At 49.8% G+C, this 17170-nt stretch overlaps 2 protein-coding genes across 9 annotated transcripts in view; both read right to left on the reverse strand.

Annotated features, from left to right (window-relative positions):
* The window catches only part of Tomosyn (syntaxin-binding protein tomosyn), a 50757-nt gene extending 44898 nt beyond the window's left edge, over positions 1-5859 (reverse strand). For 4 of the 8 annotated variants that reach the window (XM_077685615.1, XM_077685616.1, XM_077685614.1 and 1 more), the window contains exons 1-2: positions 5553-5858; positions 2111-2208 (exon numbers count right to left, since the gene is read on the reverse strand). In XM_077685615.1, coding sequence (XP_077541741.1) covers positions 2111-2208; positions 5553-5690 — 236 coding nt within the window. In that variant the 5' untranslated portion in view covers positions 5691-5858. Of the gene's footprint in view, positions 1-2110; positions 2209-5552 lie in introns of all 8 variants that reach the window. The other 4 variants (XM_077685621.1, XM_077685619.1, XM_077685613.1 and 1 more) reach the window with 3 other exon arrangements.
* Positions 5860-11396: 5537 nt separating this feature from the next.
* Positions 11397-16388, reverse strand: LOC144153814 (engulfment and cell motility protein 2-like). Its single transcript, XM_077685543.1, has one exon. The coding sequence runs from the start codon at positions 15575-15577 to the stop codon at positions 13424-13426; it is 2154 nt and encodes a 717-aa protein (XP_077541669.1). The 5' UTR covers positions 15578-16388; the 3' UTR covers positions 11397-13423.
* Positions 16389-17170: the final 782 nt, after the last annotated feature.

Consider the following 17170-nt stretch of genomic DNA (forward strand, 5'->3'; position numbering starts at 1 on the left):
ACCTACGTAAACCTTGCGTAGAATTTCACTTAAGCAGTATACCCGTGCACATACGCGGCAGTCGTGAGGTGTAAGCAATGCCGGAAATCAACCTTCCGCGATACTGTCATCACATGCCAGGTTTCTGCCTCCTGTTGGCATACTTGAAGAGACAAGTGACAAGCTTGCAGTTGCAGCAAAGGGACAAGTTTCCCGTGTGCCCAGTGCTAACAATGTCAGGCAGCAATCTCAGTGCAATTCTATTCCTCCACATGTTGGGCTCAATGCTACCCAGGCATTGACTAGCGACAAAAATGCAAGAACAGACTTTTACACTGCCACGCATTTCTGCCTAGTTATGGTTGCTGACGTCACGAATAGGGCAATATCCAATTCCTCAAGCAGATATGCAAGCAAACTCCACGAGTGGCATGGGCTACGAGCCCACTGAGAATAATTTTTCACAACCCACATGGGTAGCGTGGCAAAGAGCTAGCTCCAAACACAGCACCAAGGTGTAAATGTAGGCACTTGGGTATTGCGAACTAATAAACAATGCTGCGTTTTCCCCTTTACGTCACCTAGGTCTGCATGGCTTGCACAGATGAGGCAGAATCAATGCGGGTGTGGAAAAGCTGCTGCTGCAAATACATTGCGTACGATATTTTTTCAGCAGACCCAAGATAGGCAGCGAGTCCTATACAATAGACATAAAACCTAAAAATTTTATTCCTTGTGAATGGGGCTATTGACCTATTGCTGGCATTGCAGACACCATGTCTCCATGAATGTATGTACCTCTAATGTTGAGGACGTAACTTAAGCACGTTACATGTTACATGGGAAATTCGAATTCAGTGTCTCTTGCGTCTGTTTCTTAATGTGCACTAAAGGTTGTGTACATGGTTGCCTTTGCATTTGGCCTCCACCAGAGATAAGCTGAGAGCCGAAGCAGAAGACAACGGATAATTTGATGGAGAGACGTGATGAGGACATTTGGGGCAGAGAGTGGATTTGGGTAGCAGCAGATAGGAGTGGCTGTAAGTCTATGTGAGGGGCCTCTGAACTGCAGCGAACATAAATATGATGATTCCTGTTAGAAATAAGTCAAACAAATGTTGGGAACAAAAATAAGGGCAGCTTGGCAGGCTGTGAGCAGCCTTTTGAGGACACAGTAAAGACTGCCAAACAAAACACAAAACAATTTATTAAATAATCAGAACAGAGGAACAAACAAACAAATCGTGGCCACACAAGAAATTTGCACCGAAACAAAATGTCATAAAAATAAGGCGATGTAAAACACAGGAGGTGACGTGTTTATCAGATACTCCACAGCAGCAGCTACACAGATAGTGCATATGGTGCCTCAAAGGAGATGCACACTTGACACCGTGGTCCAACAATACTTACAGGGGCCTGGGGAGCCCCGATACAAAGGGAAGCTCTCGTGAAATTGGAGGGTAGAGTGTCTATGGTACACTGCATACCGCACCCACAGGGCCTCCCCTAATGGCAAAACACCATTCGCATTCACAGAATACTCGCAGGCCTCGTCTTGTTTAGAGCTGATGTGGGAAGCACCTCAGAATGTACGCAAGCAACCCCCCACCACAAGTGCGCCACATTTGATGGGCAGGTCACAAAATCTGGTAAATTAAATACTTTGGTCGATTCCTCTCATATTGGGTACTGAAGTGAAGGGAGTGGTCACAATGCATCAAAAGCATGCCTTGGTGCCCAAATTCTGCGACAACGTTGCACGCAATACATAATACCAATACTAAACATACGAAAACCCAAACATTTCATTTCTTCGTGCAAATAATATTTCTATTGGCCTGCTTTCTTCCAACTAACCGGAAAAGCACTTCCATGGAAACGGTTATTTCTTTAATCTGCATCAACCTAATCCCAGAGTGCATCAATTCCAAACAGTCAATGCGCTCGCCCTAAGCACCACAAGATGCAAAGATGATGGCATCCCATCACCACACTAAGTTAGAACGCAGCATGTGCCGTGGCTTTTTTGATGGGTGCTACAATACCCTAGCAAGGGACACATTGGTGCTCGATGCTAGATAGCCCAGCAGGGAATGTAGAGCCCATGCGAATGCACCGCAAAGGATACAACCTCAGAGAGCCATTTTTTGTTCCAATGGCAAGTATCCGCTGCACCGGATCAAATGCCAGTGCCGTTGGTTGGAAAGGAAATCCATGGCGTACAGTCTGCCAGGCAAAGAAAGATCATGCACACATTTATTTGAGGTGAACTGGCCAGCAGGCAGCAACCCTCCCCTTGTTCACTACTTCATTCATTGCCTGCTAGCAGCCCCTCTTTAAATGCACACAAGCATTTTCTATGCACATTCAGCAAAGGAACCAGCCTGTCCATCTGTCACTTGATGTGTCACTTTTGCTCTACAAGAAAATGCTATTACAGACGGCTCCAGGGCCTTCAGTTTTTCACGAGACTGCCCATGCTGTTCCCAAGAAAGAAGTCTTCCTACCAATGCACTTGTGTACAGCAGTGAAGCCATCTTGAAAGAGGCTATGTGCATAGTGCCGCTCCAAGGGGTATAATGGAGGCACTGAATTAAAGGAGCTATGACTTTCGGACTCATTATATCGACCCTGAAAAAATGCCTTTCCGGCACAGCCCTTGTGAGCATTTGTGAAGCCCATTTTGAAGGGGCCCAGGCATTCATACTTTGCGACACAAGTCTCCTAATGTTGCCTCTAAAGATGTCTCCCCCACAATGCACTTTTGCATTGTCAGTGACGCCTACCCTGACGTAGCTCGGTGTACTGAGTTTCGTAGGGATCTAAGGGCGTCTTATGGAAACCTTTAATAAAATGCCCTAGGGCCTCTTTACATTGATACTACACTGCTTATGCTGCTCCTGGAAAAGCGTCTTTCCAGCAACCCATGTGTGCACAGTTGTGAAGCCAACTTTAGTGGCTCAGTATATAGCAAGACAGCTTAGAAATTTATCCGAGAATTCCCACAAGGGACTTTCTGCAAATGTTTCACTATTCTACTAGCTGATAGATGGCAACTAAGACTAACCGAGCTCACATTTCAACAGTTCACCTTTCTTTCCTTGTGGTTTCATTAGTATAAAATGTCGAAGTTTAACACAGCCAATATAATTTAATAGCCAGGCATTTCCGTTATGTGAGCTTAAGCAAACTGTAGAGTAATGCCAGATATGCATTGCCCATTAAGCTTTTCAGTTTCAAGCAGTAGATGTTCACATGCAAATAACATCCATCCTTTTCAGGTGAAACCAATATTTCTAAATACTTGCACTCCAAAGGGAGGTTACACAGTCTGCGTTCCACTCAATTTTTCCCAGAAAAATTGCCATCAATAGAGACACTTACATTCAGTCAGTGAGGAAGTAACCTGATACACAATTCTTGCACAAAGGATGGTATGAATACATTAAGCTTGGGGGTGACCCATAAACCTAGATGGAGACTACCTAGATGGACTAAATTTCCATTATTTCATTTACAGATCATGAAGATTTGCTGCTTGAAGGTTGGTTTTGCCCCTGGATGCTTGAGAATTGCAAAAGTACAAGCAGAGAACTAAGAGCCAATGAGCAGGCACTTTGACACCAGTTCCCAAGAAATGGATCGCTGGCATATTGCAAATTGCAGCATTATGAAGTTGTAACATGATGTAGGCAACAACGTGCAGTCATTGTCAAAATTCTGTGGGCCACGGCGACCATGGCCAGAGCAGGTCTGAGGCCAAGCAGGGGCACTGCGCTTGCCGCTGTCGGCTGGTTACGCAGCTAAAGAGAGTGAGGGGAACTTTTGCTTTTGTAGTGTGTCCGGCGCGACAAGTGCTGTGCAAAGTGCCTGCGCCTAAGCAGAGTGAGCCTGCTCTGAGAAACCGGCTGCACTTATCGCGCCAGAATGCGCAAAAGTTCCCCTCACTCTCTTTAGCCACGTAACCAGCCGACAGGGGCAAGCGCAGCGCCCCTGCTTGGCCGCAGACCTGCTCCGGCCACGGTCGCCATGGCCCACAGAATTTTGACAAAGACTGTACCTAAAACATCCGCGCAGGTGGTCAGAATTTGCAAGCCTAATTTTCATGCTGTTACTCGTGCTTCGAACACTACCTGCCTTACAACTTACGCTGGTGAACAATACTTATGTTTACATTATTTGTCGTGTCAAAGGTATTAATTATTTTCTAACTGGTGAAAATGTAAACGTCCAAAAGACAACAAGAATTCCATTTCCACCTGGTCTGCAACTTCCGAATTGACAGTTAGCTCAAATTAGAAAAGCTTCCATGAAAGCAAAAATCCTAATTTAAGTTGTCAGCCATAGCCAATATCTATTTTAGGTGACAAGGCGCTCATACGTCGTATAAGAGTTAGGCCAATGAAATTCAAAACGCATTCTGCACCAAACCATGGAGGCCATTGCACAGAATTTCTTTGTAGTTTCTTTACAAAGTGCCCCAGTACATTTTTCCTGTGGGACAACTCTGCGAGCATCCAGAGGCAGCCATAATATCCAAGCCCACTAGGCCAGTGAAATAACGCTCTACACAAAAACATAATACTAATAAAATAAAAGTGAAAGTGTCCCTGCAATGATTAATGTTCTTCCAGGAATGCAACCAATCTGCGTCACTTGCACTGCTCGACCCTGTCCACTCGCGACAGAACAATCCCAAGGTCCACACGGCTGCTATTGCAGGTTCGCGACTCTGGAACAGCGAACTGTCACTATATGCGACTCTCGGTGTAGTTTCCTCAAAGCGACCAGCAAGGCACGTAGAATTTGCCGGCGATAAGCTTTCACAGGCCCGCTAGAAGATACGCAGCGAAGCATTAAATCTCAGCTGTTTCGGGTCTTCTCGCGCTTGCACATGTCGGCACCGATTTTCTCAAACTGGACTTCAGCTACACCAATACAGTTTAACGTACTGAATAGCTCTCTTGTCTCTGACGGACGTCTTAGGCACACCACCTTGGATAACGTTAAGCGCAAAGAAAGTGCTGGAAATCTAGACGCCTATGCACTCCGTGCGCAGCACGACAGCAGCAGTTGCACAGCGAAGCTCATCCCTCCATCTCTTCTGCAGGAAACAAGCAAACGCTCTTGGCGAAGTGGAGGGACACCGGTTACATACGACCAGCTCACACGCAGCTTACACCAGCATGGTACTGCTGCCTGCCTAAATTATTGCCGCCTTTGCACGCTGTAACCACGGCACACTACGTGTATGCCATACTGCATAGCCGAACGGGTGCACCCGTTTCGAAAGCAACGCAGGGTGGGTGCATAAAAACGAAAGGCAGCTCGGATTCAACGTGACGAACACTGCGTACTCGCAAATCATCGCACAACAATCAGCGCAACTGCAGCGGTAAGCGAGCTCTTGTCAAAGCACACACACGAGCCCGCAAATGAAATGGCGACTCCCGTCATAACACAAATCACACCCCCTTTTGCCAGCGCAGCGCGCACCGGAGTCAATTACGTGCCCGCCACCAGCGGCCCCGCAAATCCGCTATGGGTCTCAAAAACGTGTGTTCGCTTACTCTGGAAACCTTAAAATGTTCCGGTCGCAGCGTCTCTTCGACGTCGGCTTCTGGTTTCACTGGCTGGGTTACCGAGGACCGTAGCCCGTCGAGAACACCCTTGAAAAATCCAGACTTTTTCGTATCGGATCTAGGCATCCCCGATGAAGATGCAGTCTCGTTATCCTACTGGAAACATCAGTACGCTGCACTCAGTGCATATGAAAGCAATGTTTGAGTAACGGATTAAAATAAAAAAAAACTACGTGGACACGGCCCGACTCGCGAAGCGTGAACTGTTACGGAAAAAAATTCTTTCGGTTTCTCACAGAGGTCGCTGGAGTTCTTTTCGCTTTGCCCAATGAGCGAAGCGCATTCCTCGCCCGGATGTTTGTCACGTGACTAGACGAGCTGGTTTTGGGTTTTCGTCATGCAGTCGGCGCCGAGGCCCGAAACATAACCAATGTATTAGAAGTAACAGAATATCCGTTGCTTAACAAAGTGTAAAAAGAGACGCGACACTACAGCATAATAGAATGCGAGCACAGTATTAATTATACCATTCACGAGTTTCTTTTTGGGTTTTCTCTCTGGCGCGCGCATACCGAAACATAGCCTAGTTACTCCATTTGTGCGCTTTTTCACGGCCTAGAGCGGCAACTTCTCGCACATAACTGCGGGCGTCACGCTCAGTGATGCGAATCCACATCTTGCACAATTTTCTAGCAACAGGTACGTAGGCAAGATAACCCGCTTCGCTTGCGACCGATAGGGCGTGCTACCATGCAAGGCACGTACACTTCGCGGAACGAACAAATACTGAAGTGTGGACGGTCAAGAACTCGTGAACAATAAATCTGATAAAAAAATGTATTACGAAATAAATTTTAAAAATGCGTCAACTTTCACTGCCCGTTCTTAGCAAAACGCCCGAAGAGAAAAAATAAAAAGACGTGTATGTGGTTGTCTGCGTCCATTCTAAAAACGTTTGATATAATTTGTCCAATGACCCGAACATATAAAAAATGAGCATCAATGTGTACGGGAGTCGCTGTTACGCACGATTTTCGCGACTTGCGCTCGATGCGTAAGTCCCATCTAGTAGCCCTTGCGCGCAATTTTCAAACGTTGGTTGTGCTTCGGACGATATGAAACGAAAATAAACGCGCAATACCCGGCCGGCTTTGAAACAAAAACAAACGTGCAGCTGCAAATAAAATCCACAATAGATTGCACCACGTGAAATGCGTTTAGCTTTACAAATTTCTCAGCGGTATGTCGATTGACCCGCGTGCCGCGGTTCCATATATTTGAGCGCTGGAGTGCGGAATTGAGATATGCGTTCATCATTCAGTACTATTTACTCAATCTTGGGCAAATCAGTGTTACACAATGTCACTTTTAGCACTTAGATATATAGGCGTGCTCACAGGTAGGGGGGGAGCTAGGGGGATAGCCGCTAGAATAGCGATCGAAGAGATGTGTTGCAATTCCATCTCATTGAAGTAAACATTTTATAGTCATTCCTCGTCTTAGAAATGCGTTGTGACCATAAGGTGGGGGGCTGCGGTAAGACTTCGCACCCCCCCCCTCTCTGCGCACGCCTATGCTTATACACCTTTTCTCGGTGCCATCCTTTCTTGGTGCGATCCCCTTTTTTCCAACTTATGTAATTCCGAATTAAGTTTGAACTCTTAATTTAAAACGGCCAAGAAGTAAAAATAAAAATTTGTTTAATTTAGAAGAACCAGCCCATGGCGACCCCCTTAAATCACTTCCATCCTCGAGAGACGCGTTTTTAACCCAAAAAAAATTATTTGAAATATGGGAAACTCAATTTCTGGCGCTCTTTTTAGGGGTAATACTAAGTGTGCTAACTGAACACTAAGCACTCAAATAGTAGTACAGGCAGCACTGTACTCCCGTGGCTGGTGATGTCCCCATTGCTCAGATGATGGAAGTTCACTTTCAAATCGGCGCCATTGGATCAATGCAGTCTTTTAAAGGAACGAAACTTGTATTTAGCAAATCGTAATTTTTCGTGTACGCAGTTAAAAATACTGGGAAATTGCCGGGCGAACGCACATGAGCGCGGGCTTCGCGGCGACCGCCCAGCAGTTAAAAAACCAAGAAAATGCCTAGCGCTCGTGTGTGCATGTCTCGAGGCGACCGGCCAGCGTGCCCTGCGCACGTTCGTCAAGCCTAGCATACACGTGCACATAGGGATATTGGCCAAGATTGCGGCGACCGCCGGGCTGTTAAAAAAAGCAAGAAAATTCCCAGCGCTCGTCTATGCATGCTTCGCTGCGACCACCCAGCGTCCCCGGCGCACGTTCGTCAAGCCAGACAGATTGGTCAAGATTGGCAAAAAAAAAAGAAGCTCCAGCGTTAAGCCGTAATCGTGGCAACACTTGATCGGGACGAGAGACTCCAGCATTCGACGCGTAATCGCGGCAGCACTTGCTCTTGCGAGCGCAGTTCATCTGCGAGTGACAAGCAGTAAACTGCGCCCGCATGGCTGCTCCCGCCAGCCGATGCCACCATGTGTTTAACAGCTTGTTTTAACACCGAAGTTTGCTTAGAAAATACCTTGGATGATGATGTCCGAGGTGATGTCCGAGGTTATGGCATCCAAAAAAAAAAATTAAAGAAGCTCACACTTATAACAACAATGATGGAGTAAAGGTAGCTGCGGCAGCGAAGAAGCAAATCGGCGGCAATCGTAATGGCCGTGAAGGTTGCGTGAGCTTCGCTACCTTCAAGTATTACGCATTAGTGTGAGCTTCGTTCGTTTTTTCTTCTTTTTCTTTGCTTTCATGGCCACAGGGAAACGTGCTTGCGGTTGTTCTCCCGTTCACAGCTGCTTTCGGTGGCTGTCGACCATGGTCGTCACTGAGGTACCTTACATGTTCTCAGGATGTTCAATATTTTTGCCTGCGACGGCCGTGGCTGGGGTATGTGCACATGTAGAAAGGACAGGACCGTGCTTGCCTGATCAAAATCAGGCTCATGAGGTGTTAAAATTTGGCAAGAGCATATGTGAAGAGGAGAGGGGCGCTTTTGGCCAATCTGAGGGCGTTTTTCGTGGAACGCGTGAGGTACAAAGAATCGAATCGCACAGAGTCGGAGAGCAAACAGCAGCGCCGGAGAAGCGTGGACCGCTTCTAAGATGTGAAGGTGCCAAGACGCCAAGACGGAAGGGGGGGGTCAGAAATACCAGTGAACATGGATAACAATGATGTCGTTCTGAATAGACCTCTAGAAATATGGGTAAATTTGACTCAGGGATTTAAACACACCCCCCTACACCCCCCCAGAAGGACTTCGACACCCCCCCAAACCGCAAGCACCCTGCCTACGGATTTATACAACACCCTCCCAAACATCCCACCGACCCCCCCCCCCCCTCCCCCCCCAACATCGAAATTCTGCATAAACCCCTGATTTGACTACTCAGCGGAAATGGTGCCAACGTATACTAGCAGATTTCGTTCGCTTGCTGGTGTATCGAATTTCAATAAACTTTCGCATTCAGTCGTATTGCAAGTTTCGGCTCTATCTTAATTCCTCGAAGCTGGCTTCGCCGTGCAAACCATTTTTACAGATATGGTAGACAGGTGAACACAGAGAGAGAGAGAGGACTTTATTCGATGCCCGAGATGGGTTCTGAAGTGTAGACGAGTTGGACGGTCTCCCTACGTCAGCCGTCAGCCAGAATTCCTTGGATCCTCGCATAGGCTTCGGCCATCCGGACTGCTGTGAGTTGTGGCTCCGGTGTGGAGCTGAGCAGAACAGTCTCCCATTGTTCTAAAGCCTTAATTTTTTATAAGTGTATTCATATGGGACTTCATATTACAGTCAAACCCGATTATAACGAACCCGGATAGAGCGAATTATCCTATTTATAGAACAAAAATAAACGGTTACGGAAATACACGCGAAACATATTCTTTATGACGCACTTCACATCTGATATACGAACTCGGCGCGTGCATGGCCTCGGAGCGGCGATTGAGATGTTGATTGGCTGCGATGGATATGTTGAGCCTCCCATGGAGCGACGTGACTCCCGGCACTTTCCGTAACTGTTTCCGACGCGCCTGACTCATGATTAAACCCTCCCAGTCAGCGAGTCCGGGCCAAGATGGAGCATCGGCGAACTGTGAGAAGAGCTTGCCAACGTTCTCGATGTTGTGCTGAAAGGAGTGCCCTTCAAGGATTGCCTGAGTGTCGACGACGACGTTGCCTTCACTGTGAGCCCCTCGGACGCCGACGCCGTCACCGATGCCATGGCCGCTGGCGCTGCTAGGCACCGAAGAGGCGGAGGATGTCGCGAGTGAAAGCCGTCTGATGCTTAATGAAGCGCTTTCGGGAGTCAATGTGCTCTACCAATATTGCTTCGATATTGAAGGACACGGACTGCAACTGATGTCTCAGGTAGAGAATGCTATGCTACTAGTTGACGCCGGCAAAACGGAAGTGAAAACAAGAATCACCGCTTTTTGGGAAAGTAGGTAGTTACAGATGAAAGTAGCTTTATTGCTAGCAATAAATAGCATGGTAATGGCATACTTTATTGTGTTCGTTTTTGCATGCGGAGATGGCAGGAGGAGGATGGTGGGGTCCCGCTTATTGCGAACTCGTAACAAAACTCGTTACAGGCGGGTTCGGCTATTTCGAACTATGGATATATCGAACTAATCATGGCGCATATTGCAGTTCACTATAACCGGGTTTGACTGTATAGGCGGTCGTATTTCTTTGGAGCTCATAGCAGGACCCTAACATGTGCTCTAGGTCCGCTCCAATGGTGCACAAAGTGCAGAGGTTTGAGTAAAGGTCTGGATAGCAACGGTTAAGGGTAACAGGGCTTGGAAAAATGTTGGCAACCCGTCGCCACGTGACTTCCTCTTTCCTGGATATGGTGTGGTGGGCCGGTGGCATCTGGCTAACCTGCAGTGACTTATTATATCCCTGTATGTGACTAGCCTGTCTTTGAGTGATCTAATAATGCGTGCTTGTTATTGGCCTTCCTGTGCTGTCTGGTGTGGGGATGATGGTGGGTGTGGTGGCGTCCTACGTAACACAGCTCGGTTGGCAAGAGCTCGAGCGGTTGCGTGGGCTAGTTCACTCCCTTGTACACCGCAGCGGGCAGGAGTCCATATCAAAATAATTTTTCTTTGGTTGGGAGTCTTCTCTAACAGCGCGGCTGCTGTTTTATGAATGCGGTCGCTCAGGTAGAATTTATAGCAAGGCTATGACCATTTCCTCGTCCTGAGTGGGATTTTTGGCCAGTGTGGATGCTGACGGTATATTGTGACTCCCTCATTGCTGACGACTGCAATCGTCATGCCGTTGAGACAAGAGCCGCCGCCTTTTTTGTTGTATCTCGCAAAGCAGCGAATAATAAACTGTACTAAGCAGTTTTTTTTTCTTTTTGCATTTTTTTTTTCATAAATAAGGGTACCGAGGAGACAGCACGTGCTTTACCCTCTGCTTGGCTTCATGAGAAAAGAAGACATTCAGGAATGCTTTATAGTTGCATTTCGTTGCGACTTTGATCTGCCGTTCCCCCTTCCTTCCCTTCTACTTACAAACTCGGGTCCGAGGCTTCGGGCAATGGCAAAAAGGCTTCCTGTGTCTCCCTTTTTAATCTAACCGCGTGTCCATTATTATGTTCCTCCTGCAGGCGAATTTTATGTGGTATGGCGACTGCTTTCACGCCTTTTTTTTTTTCGTGTGAGAAATAAAAAAAAACTTGACTAGTATTTTTATTATTTATGTTATATTTATTTTACATTTATATATATATTATTAAGCTTTATATTTGTTGTCAAAATACCCCCCCCCCCCTTCCCCCCCGGACAAATATCTTGGGTGCGCTAATGTTGTCATTTTGTATATTGAGCCATTGTCATTTACTGATATTGCTTTCGCTGAACAACTGCCGACAAGGTATCGGTCGAGATATGGGTGACTAATGAGCTTTGAGTGCCTACATCATTTTCCCCTCATAGAACAGCCGCTCGGATGTATCAGCCCTTTCCGTTTGGTCCAGCGCTGATTGCATTCCCGCTTTTTCCACAATGCACCGCCAGCAAATGTATACGGTAGTCGCAGTGGTGGCACAGACGGTGTTCCAAGCCCTCGAACACGCAATTATGGGCTGGTTGGTTGGAGGTTACAGCCAGAAGCGATGAAAAGAAAATAGGGCACGTCGCCCTCACTCTCTCTCACACACCCCCACACAAAAGTGAGATGGAGCAAGCCATCCTACAAAAACCACACAAGGAGTTTGCTTGTTTCATTTCTTGTGCACTTCTCGTTTTGGGCGCAGAGTTCGCGCACGAGGACCCACAGTGAATAATTTCACCCCCCTCAGGAAACACCGGCTGAAGCCTTTACCGGTACGGCATTATTTCGCATATTCTACTGCAAACATAGCATGATCAGAGCACAATCGAGGCACCAGCGCAGCAAGTCAAACCTTGGCGCAGGCTGCATGCTTTACAGCCTCGTTCGCAACCTTTTGTCCCCATTCCCAACTAGCAGCTGGGAACTGGACCACAAACCAGTTGGTTGCAGTTCGGACCAACTGGTGCCAACTTATTCCCATTTCCGCCTGCAGGGCACCTGGCGACACGAACCGCAAGAAAACCGTTTCTGCAGCGGATGCAGGAGCTCGGATCGCTAGGCGTCAGCCATGGCTCAAACTGGTTTGGGAAGCTACAACTTGCGTCCTGAATGAGTTGCGTGTATAAGCCGGTCGCACCAACTGTTTAGCCTCGAACAACTCCGCAAAGAGCTTGGTTCTTCGAAAACGGAAGCAAACTTTTTACGAAGGCTCAAGTTAACCGCGTTCTTTGTTGTGAGCTAGCACTAAAGGCACGTGCGCCGGAAGAACAAATGTGCGCCTTCTGAGCACCGCGGCGGCTTGGTGCTGCGCGTTATCAGCGATGCATTAGAGGCTGATTCATGGGGCAATCAGTCTGCATTCAGGGAGACTCGTCTGATCAAGTTTCTTTGGGACTTGCTAATTCATGATCCACGGGCTCAAAAAGCATCGCGCGTCAATACGAGAAGTTTTACAAATCCACCTGAATGTTCCTAACGGCCCAGTTTGTTTGTTTTAGAAATTAGCTTATCTTTACTGAAATAAAAAATAAACAAATGCATTTTAGTTTTCATTAGATGGCGCTAGCGGTCTTCCATGCGGGTTTTATTATTTTTATTTCAGTAAAGGAGTGCCACTAGGCCATTGTGCGGTCATGTATGTACTTTTAAAGCTTATCGCATTCGTGCACGATGGTTTTTAAGACCGTAGGTCACTCAGTGGTAAGTCCCATCGGAATGTTAACAGGCGAGTCTCAAATACGCAACAGCATCTCATTTTATTCTGAACAGGAGAAATAGAAAACGCTATGTAGACTAAAGGTTCGGGTGTTAAAGGCACAACCAGAAAAACGACAAGAAAATGTACACCACTGAGCACTACAACAACGAAACGAGCTCGCCTAACAAACAATACGAAGAAAATACCTGAGAGGGTCGGCCATCGCCATTTGACGTTGTGCCGGCGCAGGTGCAGCCAGCCAACAGTATACGATCAACGGGCGACACAACCTTGCAAGTACACGCTCATGCATCTCCCTTTTACACCGTATATACAGCAGCAGCTGTGGCGTGGATTTAGGACAACAGATGATCTACAACTGCGCTCGCAACATACATATCACAGTGGTAAGAGATGCGCGGGAGGAGATGATACCCCGAATTCAGCAGATGCGCATGACCAGAGAACAGGCAGGATGAGATGGTGCGCAGTGCGCACTGTGCTCCCGGGATCTTTCTGGATCTGCCAAGCGAACAACGAGGGTCCGCGGCCAGCTGGATCAGAGCTGGCAACTGGCGGAGGAGAAATTCAAGTTGGAGGGCGGAGGAGGGACCGGTGGCGGGGTCTCCGGAATGTGGATGCCCTCGGTCTCCAGCAGCCTCAGCCGGACCTCCATGTCCAGCAGAATGCCCATGTCCCCACGCGCCTCGATGCTGCTGGCCGCGTTCCCCAGCAGCACGTCGAGGCCGTCGACCCAGCGGTTGCGCACCTTGGCGCTGGGGGCCACCAGGTTGAGCGGCGGCCCGTCGTTGCACACCACGATGGAGAAGGCCAGGTCCACGACGGCCCTGGACGCCTTGCGGGCCTGCGGGCACGACGCGCCCGTGTTGACCATCTCGATGTCCGACACCGCGATCGACTCGGGCAGCTCCTCGATGTCGGCCTCCTCGCACGTGGCGCTGCAGTCGCCGTAGTGGATGGCCTTCAGGTTGCGCGACAGCTTGACGAACACGTGGCGGTCCTTGATGCGGTTCCCCTTGGCACTGTACTTGGGGAACCTGGCACCCCTGCAGAGCACGTTGATGCGGTTCTGGTTGACGAGTTCGATGATCTCGGCCCTGAATGAATCCCGCAGCTGGTTGACCGCTCGCGACTGCCTCTCGGACGCCTTGCGCTCGTCGTTCTCCCGCTGCAGCTGCTTGACGATCTCGGAGTAGGGCAGGGACGACAGCGTCGTGCGGAACCCGTTCACGTCGGAGCAGTGCGGATTGAGCTGCAGCGCGCGCTTGATTTGCTCGCGCACGATGGCGAAAACCTTGCGGACGCCCGCCGCGTTAGCCCTCATCTCGCGCCAAGTCTTGAACACGAGCAGCATGCACACGCTGAACACTTCCTCCAGAAAGTGGTCGTGCGAGAAGAACATCAGCAGAAACGTGCCTTCCTCCGCCGGCGGCTCGCCCACGTTGAATACGCGGCACAGAAGCTCCGACAGCAGTACGCTGCTCTCGGCGAGCGGACAGATGTGCTCGGGGGAGCTGCACAGGTTTTCCTGAACTGCGGTGGCGAAGCTCAGGTTGTACTTCTCGGCGAAGTACAGGAGGTTGTCGATGGCCAGCCTTCCCGCCGGCTGGGCGAAGTCCTTGAGCGGGGAGTCGGCCTTCTTGATTCCCATGGCGGCGTACTGGGCCGAGATGCGTCGCTTGCTGCTCAGACGCTTCAGCTTGACGTCGGAACACGCGGCCCCGTTGCCGAGATTTAGAAGGGCGTCGATTTTGGCGCCCAGAGCCAGGTCTTCGGTGTCCACCGAAGCTCTGCGAAGTCGCTCGTACAGGCTAAGCAGCTGGACTTGAAATACGTAGAGGGCACGCGCCAGCTCCGAGTCGACTTGACCGTAGTTGGTCAGCCTCGTCCACACGACGCTCTTGAGCTTCCAGTTGCTTATGGCGCTCTTCAGGGCGTCCCGGTGACCAGCGTTGCCCTGTGCGAAGAGGGCGTTGAGCAAGATGATGCAGTTCCTCATTACCCCCACCGAAGAGTCCTGCATGAGCGCGGCGTAGCGTTCCCAAGGCATGCCCGTGAAGACGGTCTCGTACAAGGACGCATTGCTCGCCACCGCGGACTCGAGCACGCCGAGGAACACTTCCACGGAGGCGGAACTCGTTTCGCCGCTACAGTTGGTCTCCTTGAGAATCCTGCTCAGGCATTTGGTCGACAGGAGCTCCCACGACACGAGGCCCTGGTCGACGAGGCTCTGCAGGCTGAGGAGCGCTCGGCACAGCGTGGTTCCCTTGTAGACGCCAGCTTCGATGCCGGTAACCAGGGTCCTGGGACCGTCCCGGGCGACGAAGTGACTCGCGTAGTCGGGGTCCGAGGCCAGAATGAGCAGCGCTCGAAGCGCCTCGGACTTCTCCTCGGGGGAGCCGCAGCCCAGCCTGCCCACGACCTCGTTCCTGGCCATGGGCATGCGCACCAGCTGCAGCACGTCGCCGTTCCGCATGTCCGACTTGTTGGCGTCGAAGACATACACGTCGCTGCTGTCGTACTTGACCGCGTAGCACTCGGGACTCACGATGCCCGCCCGGCCGCATATGTCCTCGACGATAGTGGACAGCGGCAGACCCAAGTCGAGGTCGAGCAGCTGATCGCCACGAGGGGTCTTGAGCCCGACCTTGACCCGCTTCGCGGTGACCCGGCCTTCGCTGGTAGCAGCCATGGTGACGGACCGCCAACTAGCACGCCGCTCCAGCGTTCGCGCTCATACTCGACGTAGCTCCGGGCGTCCTCGATACGGCGCGAACTTCGGCCGCCCTATCGAACCCCTTATCGGACTGCGCCTAGACGCTGCCGCAGCACCGGTAGCGTGGCGGGCTCTATCAACGCGATCCGGCAGTATCGGTTTCGGAAAGCCGCGGCGAAGGATTGAATCACCGGCGGCAGAGGAGCGTACAACAAGCGCGGTCACGTGCACCCCGGCAGTCATGGCTGGGCGCGTACACAGCTCACGCCGTACACAACGAGGAATTCCGGGACAGCTGCGGCAGCGCGCGGCGTCCGGTGCGTTCGCCCCGTTTCAGCTGTCACGTTGGCGCGCTTTTCTGCGCGCGGCGCACGATTTTGCCCTCGCCGCCGCCGCGACGCTGCAGGCGACGTCATTCACCTGGATCGCGCGCCTCGGGGACACCCGAGACGGGCAACCCGATCGCCCGCCGGCCGGGCGCCACACGCTTGCTTCAGCTCCAGCGGGCCAGCTCCCGAACTGAACACGCGCATTCCCGGGAAGAAACGCTTTTCGTAAACAGCTCGAGTGGTACAACGCGGTAGTTGACGTTCGCGGAAAAAAAAATCCACCGCAGAGGAATGGGTCGCGACAGACTTCTTGAGAACGGCTGTAGCTATCCCCTTCAGCACAGCCCACACTACTGTAGGCTTGGTATTAAGAGATTCAAATGCGCTTGGGCGAGGCCATTTCCCCCGAGACGCCAGAGGGGATTGGCCAAGGCTGGATTAAAATAACTTCCAATGTGCGGTCATCCTTCTAACCACGTGAAAGAGCTTCGCCAGTCATGCAGGCCTTTTGTTTGATGACCTGCAGTCAGGGGTTTCCCCAGGAATCGAATCATGTATGTAACGGGGGGGGGCAAGAGACTATTTCTTTTTTATTAACCACATGCTCATCCCCATGACGTACGTTTCTTTTTAGATTTCATTTCTTTATAAAATTTGCTTTAGGTTGTATCGCGTGTTTCCAAATTTGATTAGAGTTGTTTGTATTAAAAACATTCTCAGCTAATTGTTTCTTGCCTTCATGCTTCTTGCTTGACCAAACTGCCCAGACGTTTCATACAGGGAATGACATAAGTAAAATTTAGATTCAAGGGGGGGGGGGGGGGGGGGGGTTGAAATAACGGCCTGCAGTGTTGTGGCTTGCTTTTTTTAAGACCCGTTTCAAATCTAAACCCTGGCATATGTCCCAGAAATAGACCACGTTTGACGACTGCCCATGCCATTAATGCATGCAGCTGACAGTGCAAGCACACGCCACGGGAACCATACATAAAGTGACATATCACAGCTGCAGCTACCTGTCAAGACAATTACCCTACCCTCCCGACATTTTTGTCTTGAAGTGGGAACTGTGTAAAGTTATCTTTTCTGGTGCATTAAATAATTTAGTTAGAACAGAAATAATTTGTATTGCACTTGTATTTTACAGAACAACACAACTGCACTGTGCTCAAAGGAAGGGCACTGTCCACACAAATAAATATTGCACATATTAAGGCATCAGCTTATTTTAACAAGCAAA

The sequence above is a fragment of the Haemaphysalis longicornis genome, unplaced genomic scaffold (assembly GCF_048455015.1).
Source record: "Haemaphysalis longicornis isolate Haplotype H1 unplaced genomic scaffold, Haemaphysalis longicornis Haplotype H1 scaffold_9, whole genome shotgun sequence".
Taxonomy (NCBI): domain Eukaryota; kingdom Metazoa; phylum Arthropoda; class Arachnida; order Ixodida; family Ixodidae; genus Haemaphysalis; species Haemaphysalis longicornis.

What these genes read in the sequence shown, in the direction of transcription:
- LOC144153814 (XM_077685543.1), bottom strand. Translation starts at nt 15,577, where the DNA reads ATGGCTGCTACCAGCGAAGGCCGGGTCACCGCGAAGCGGGTCAAGGTC.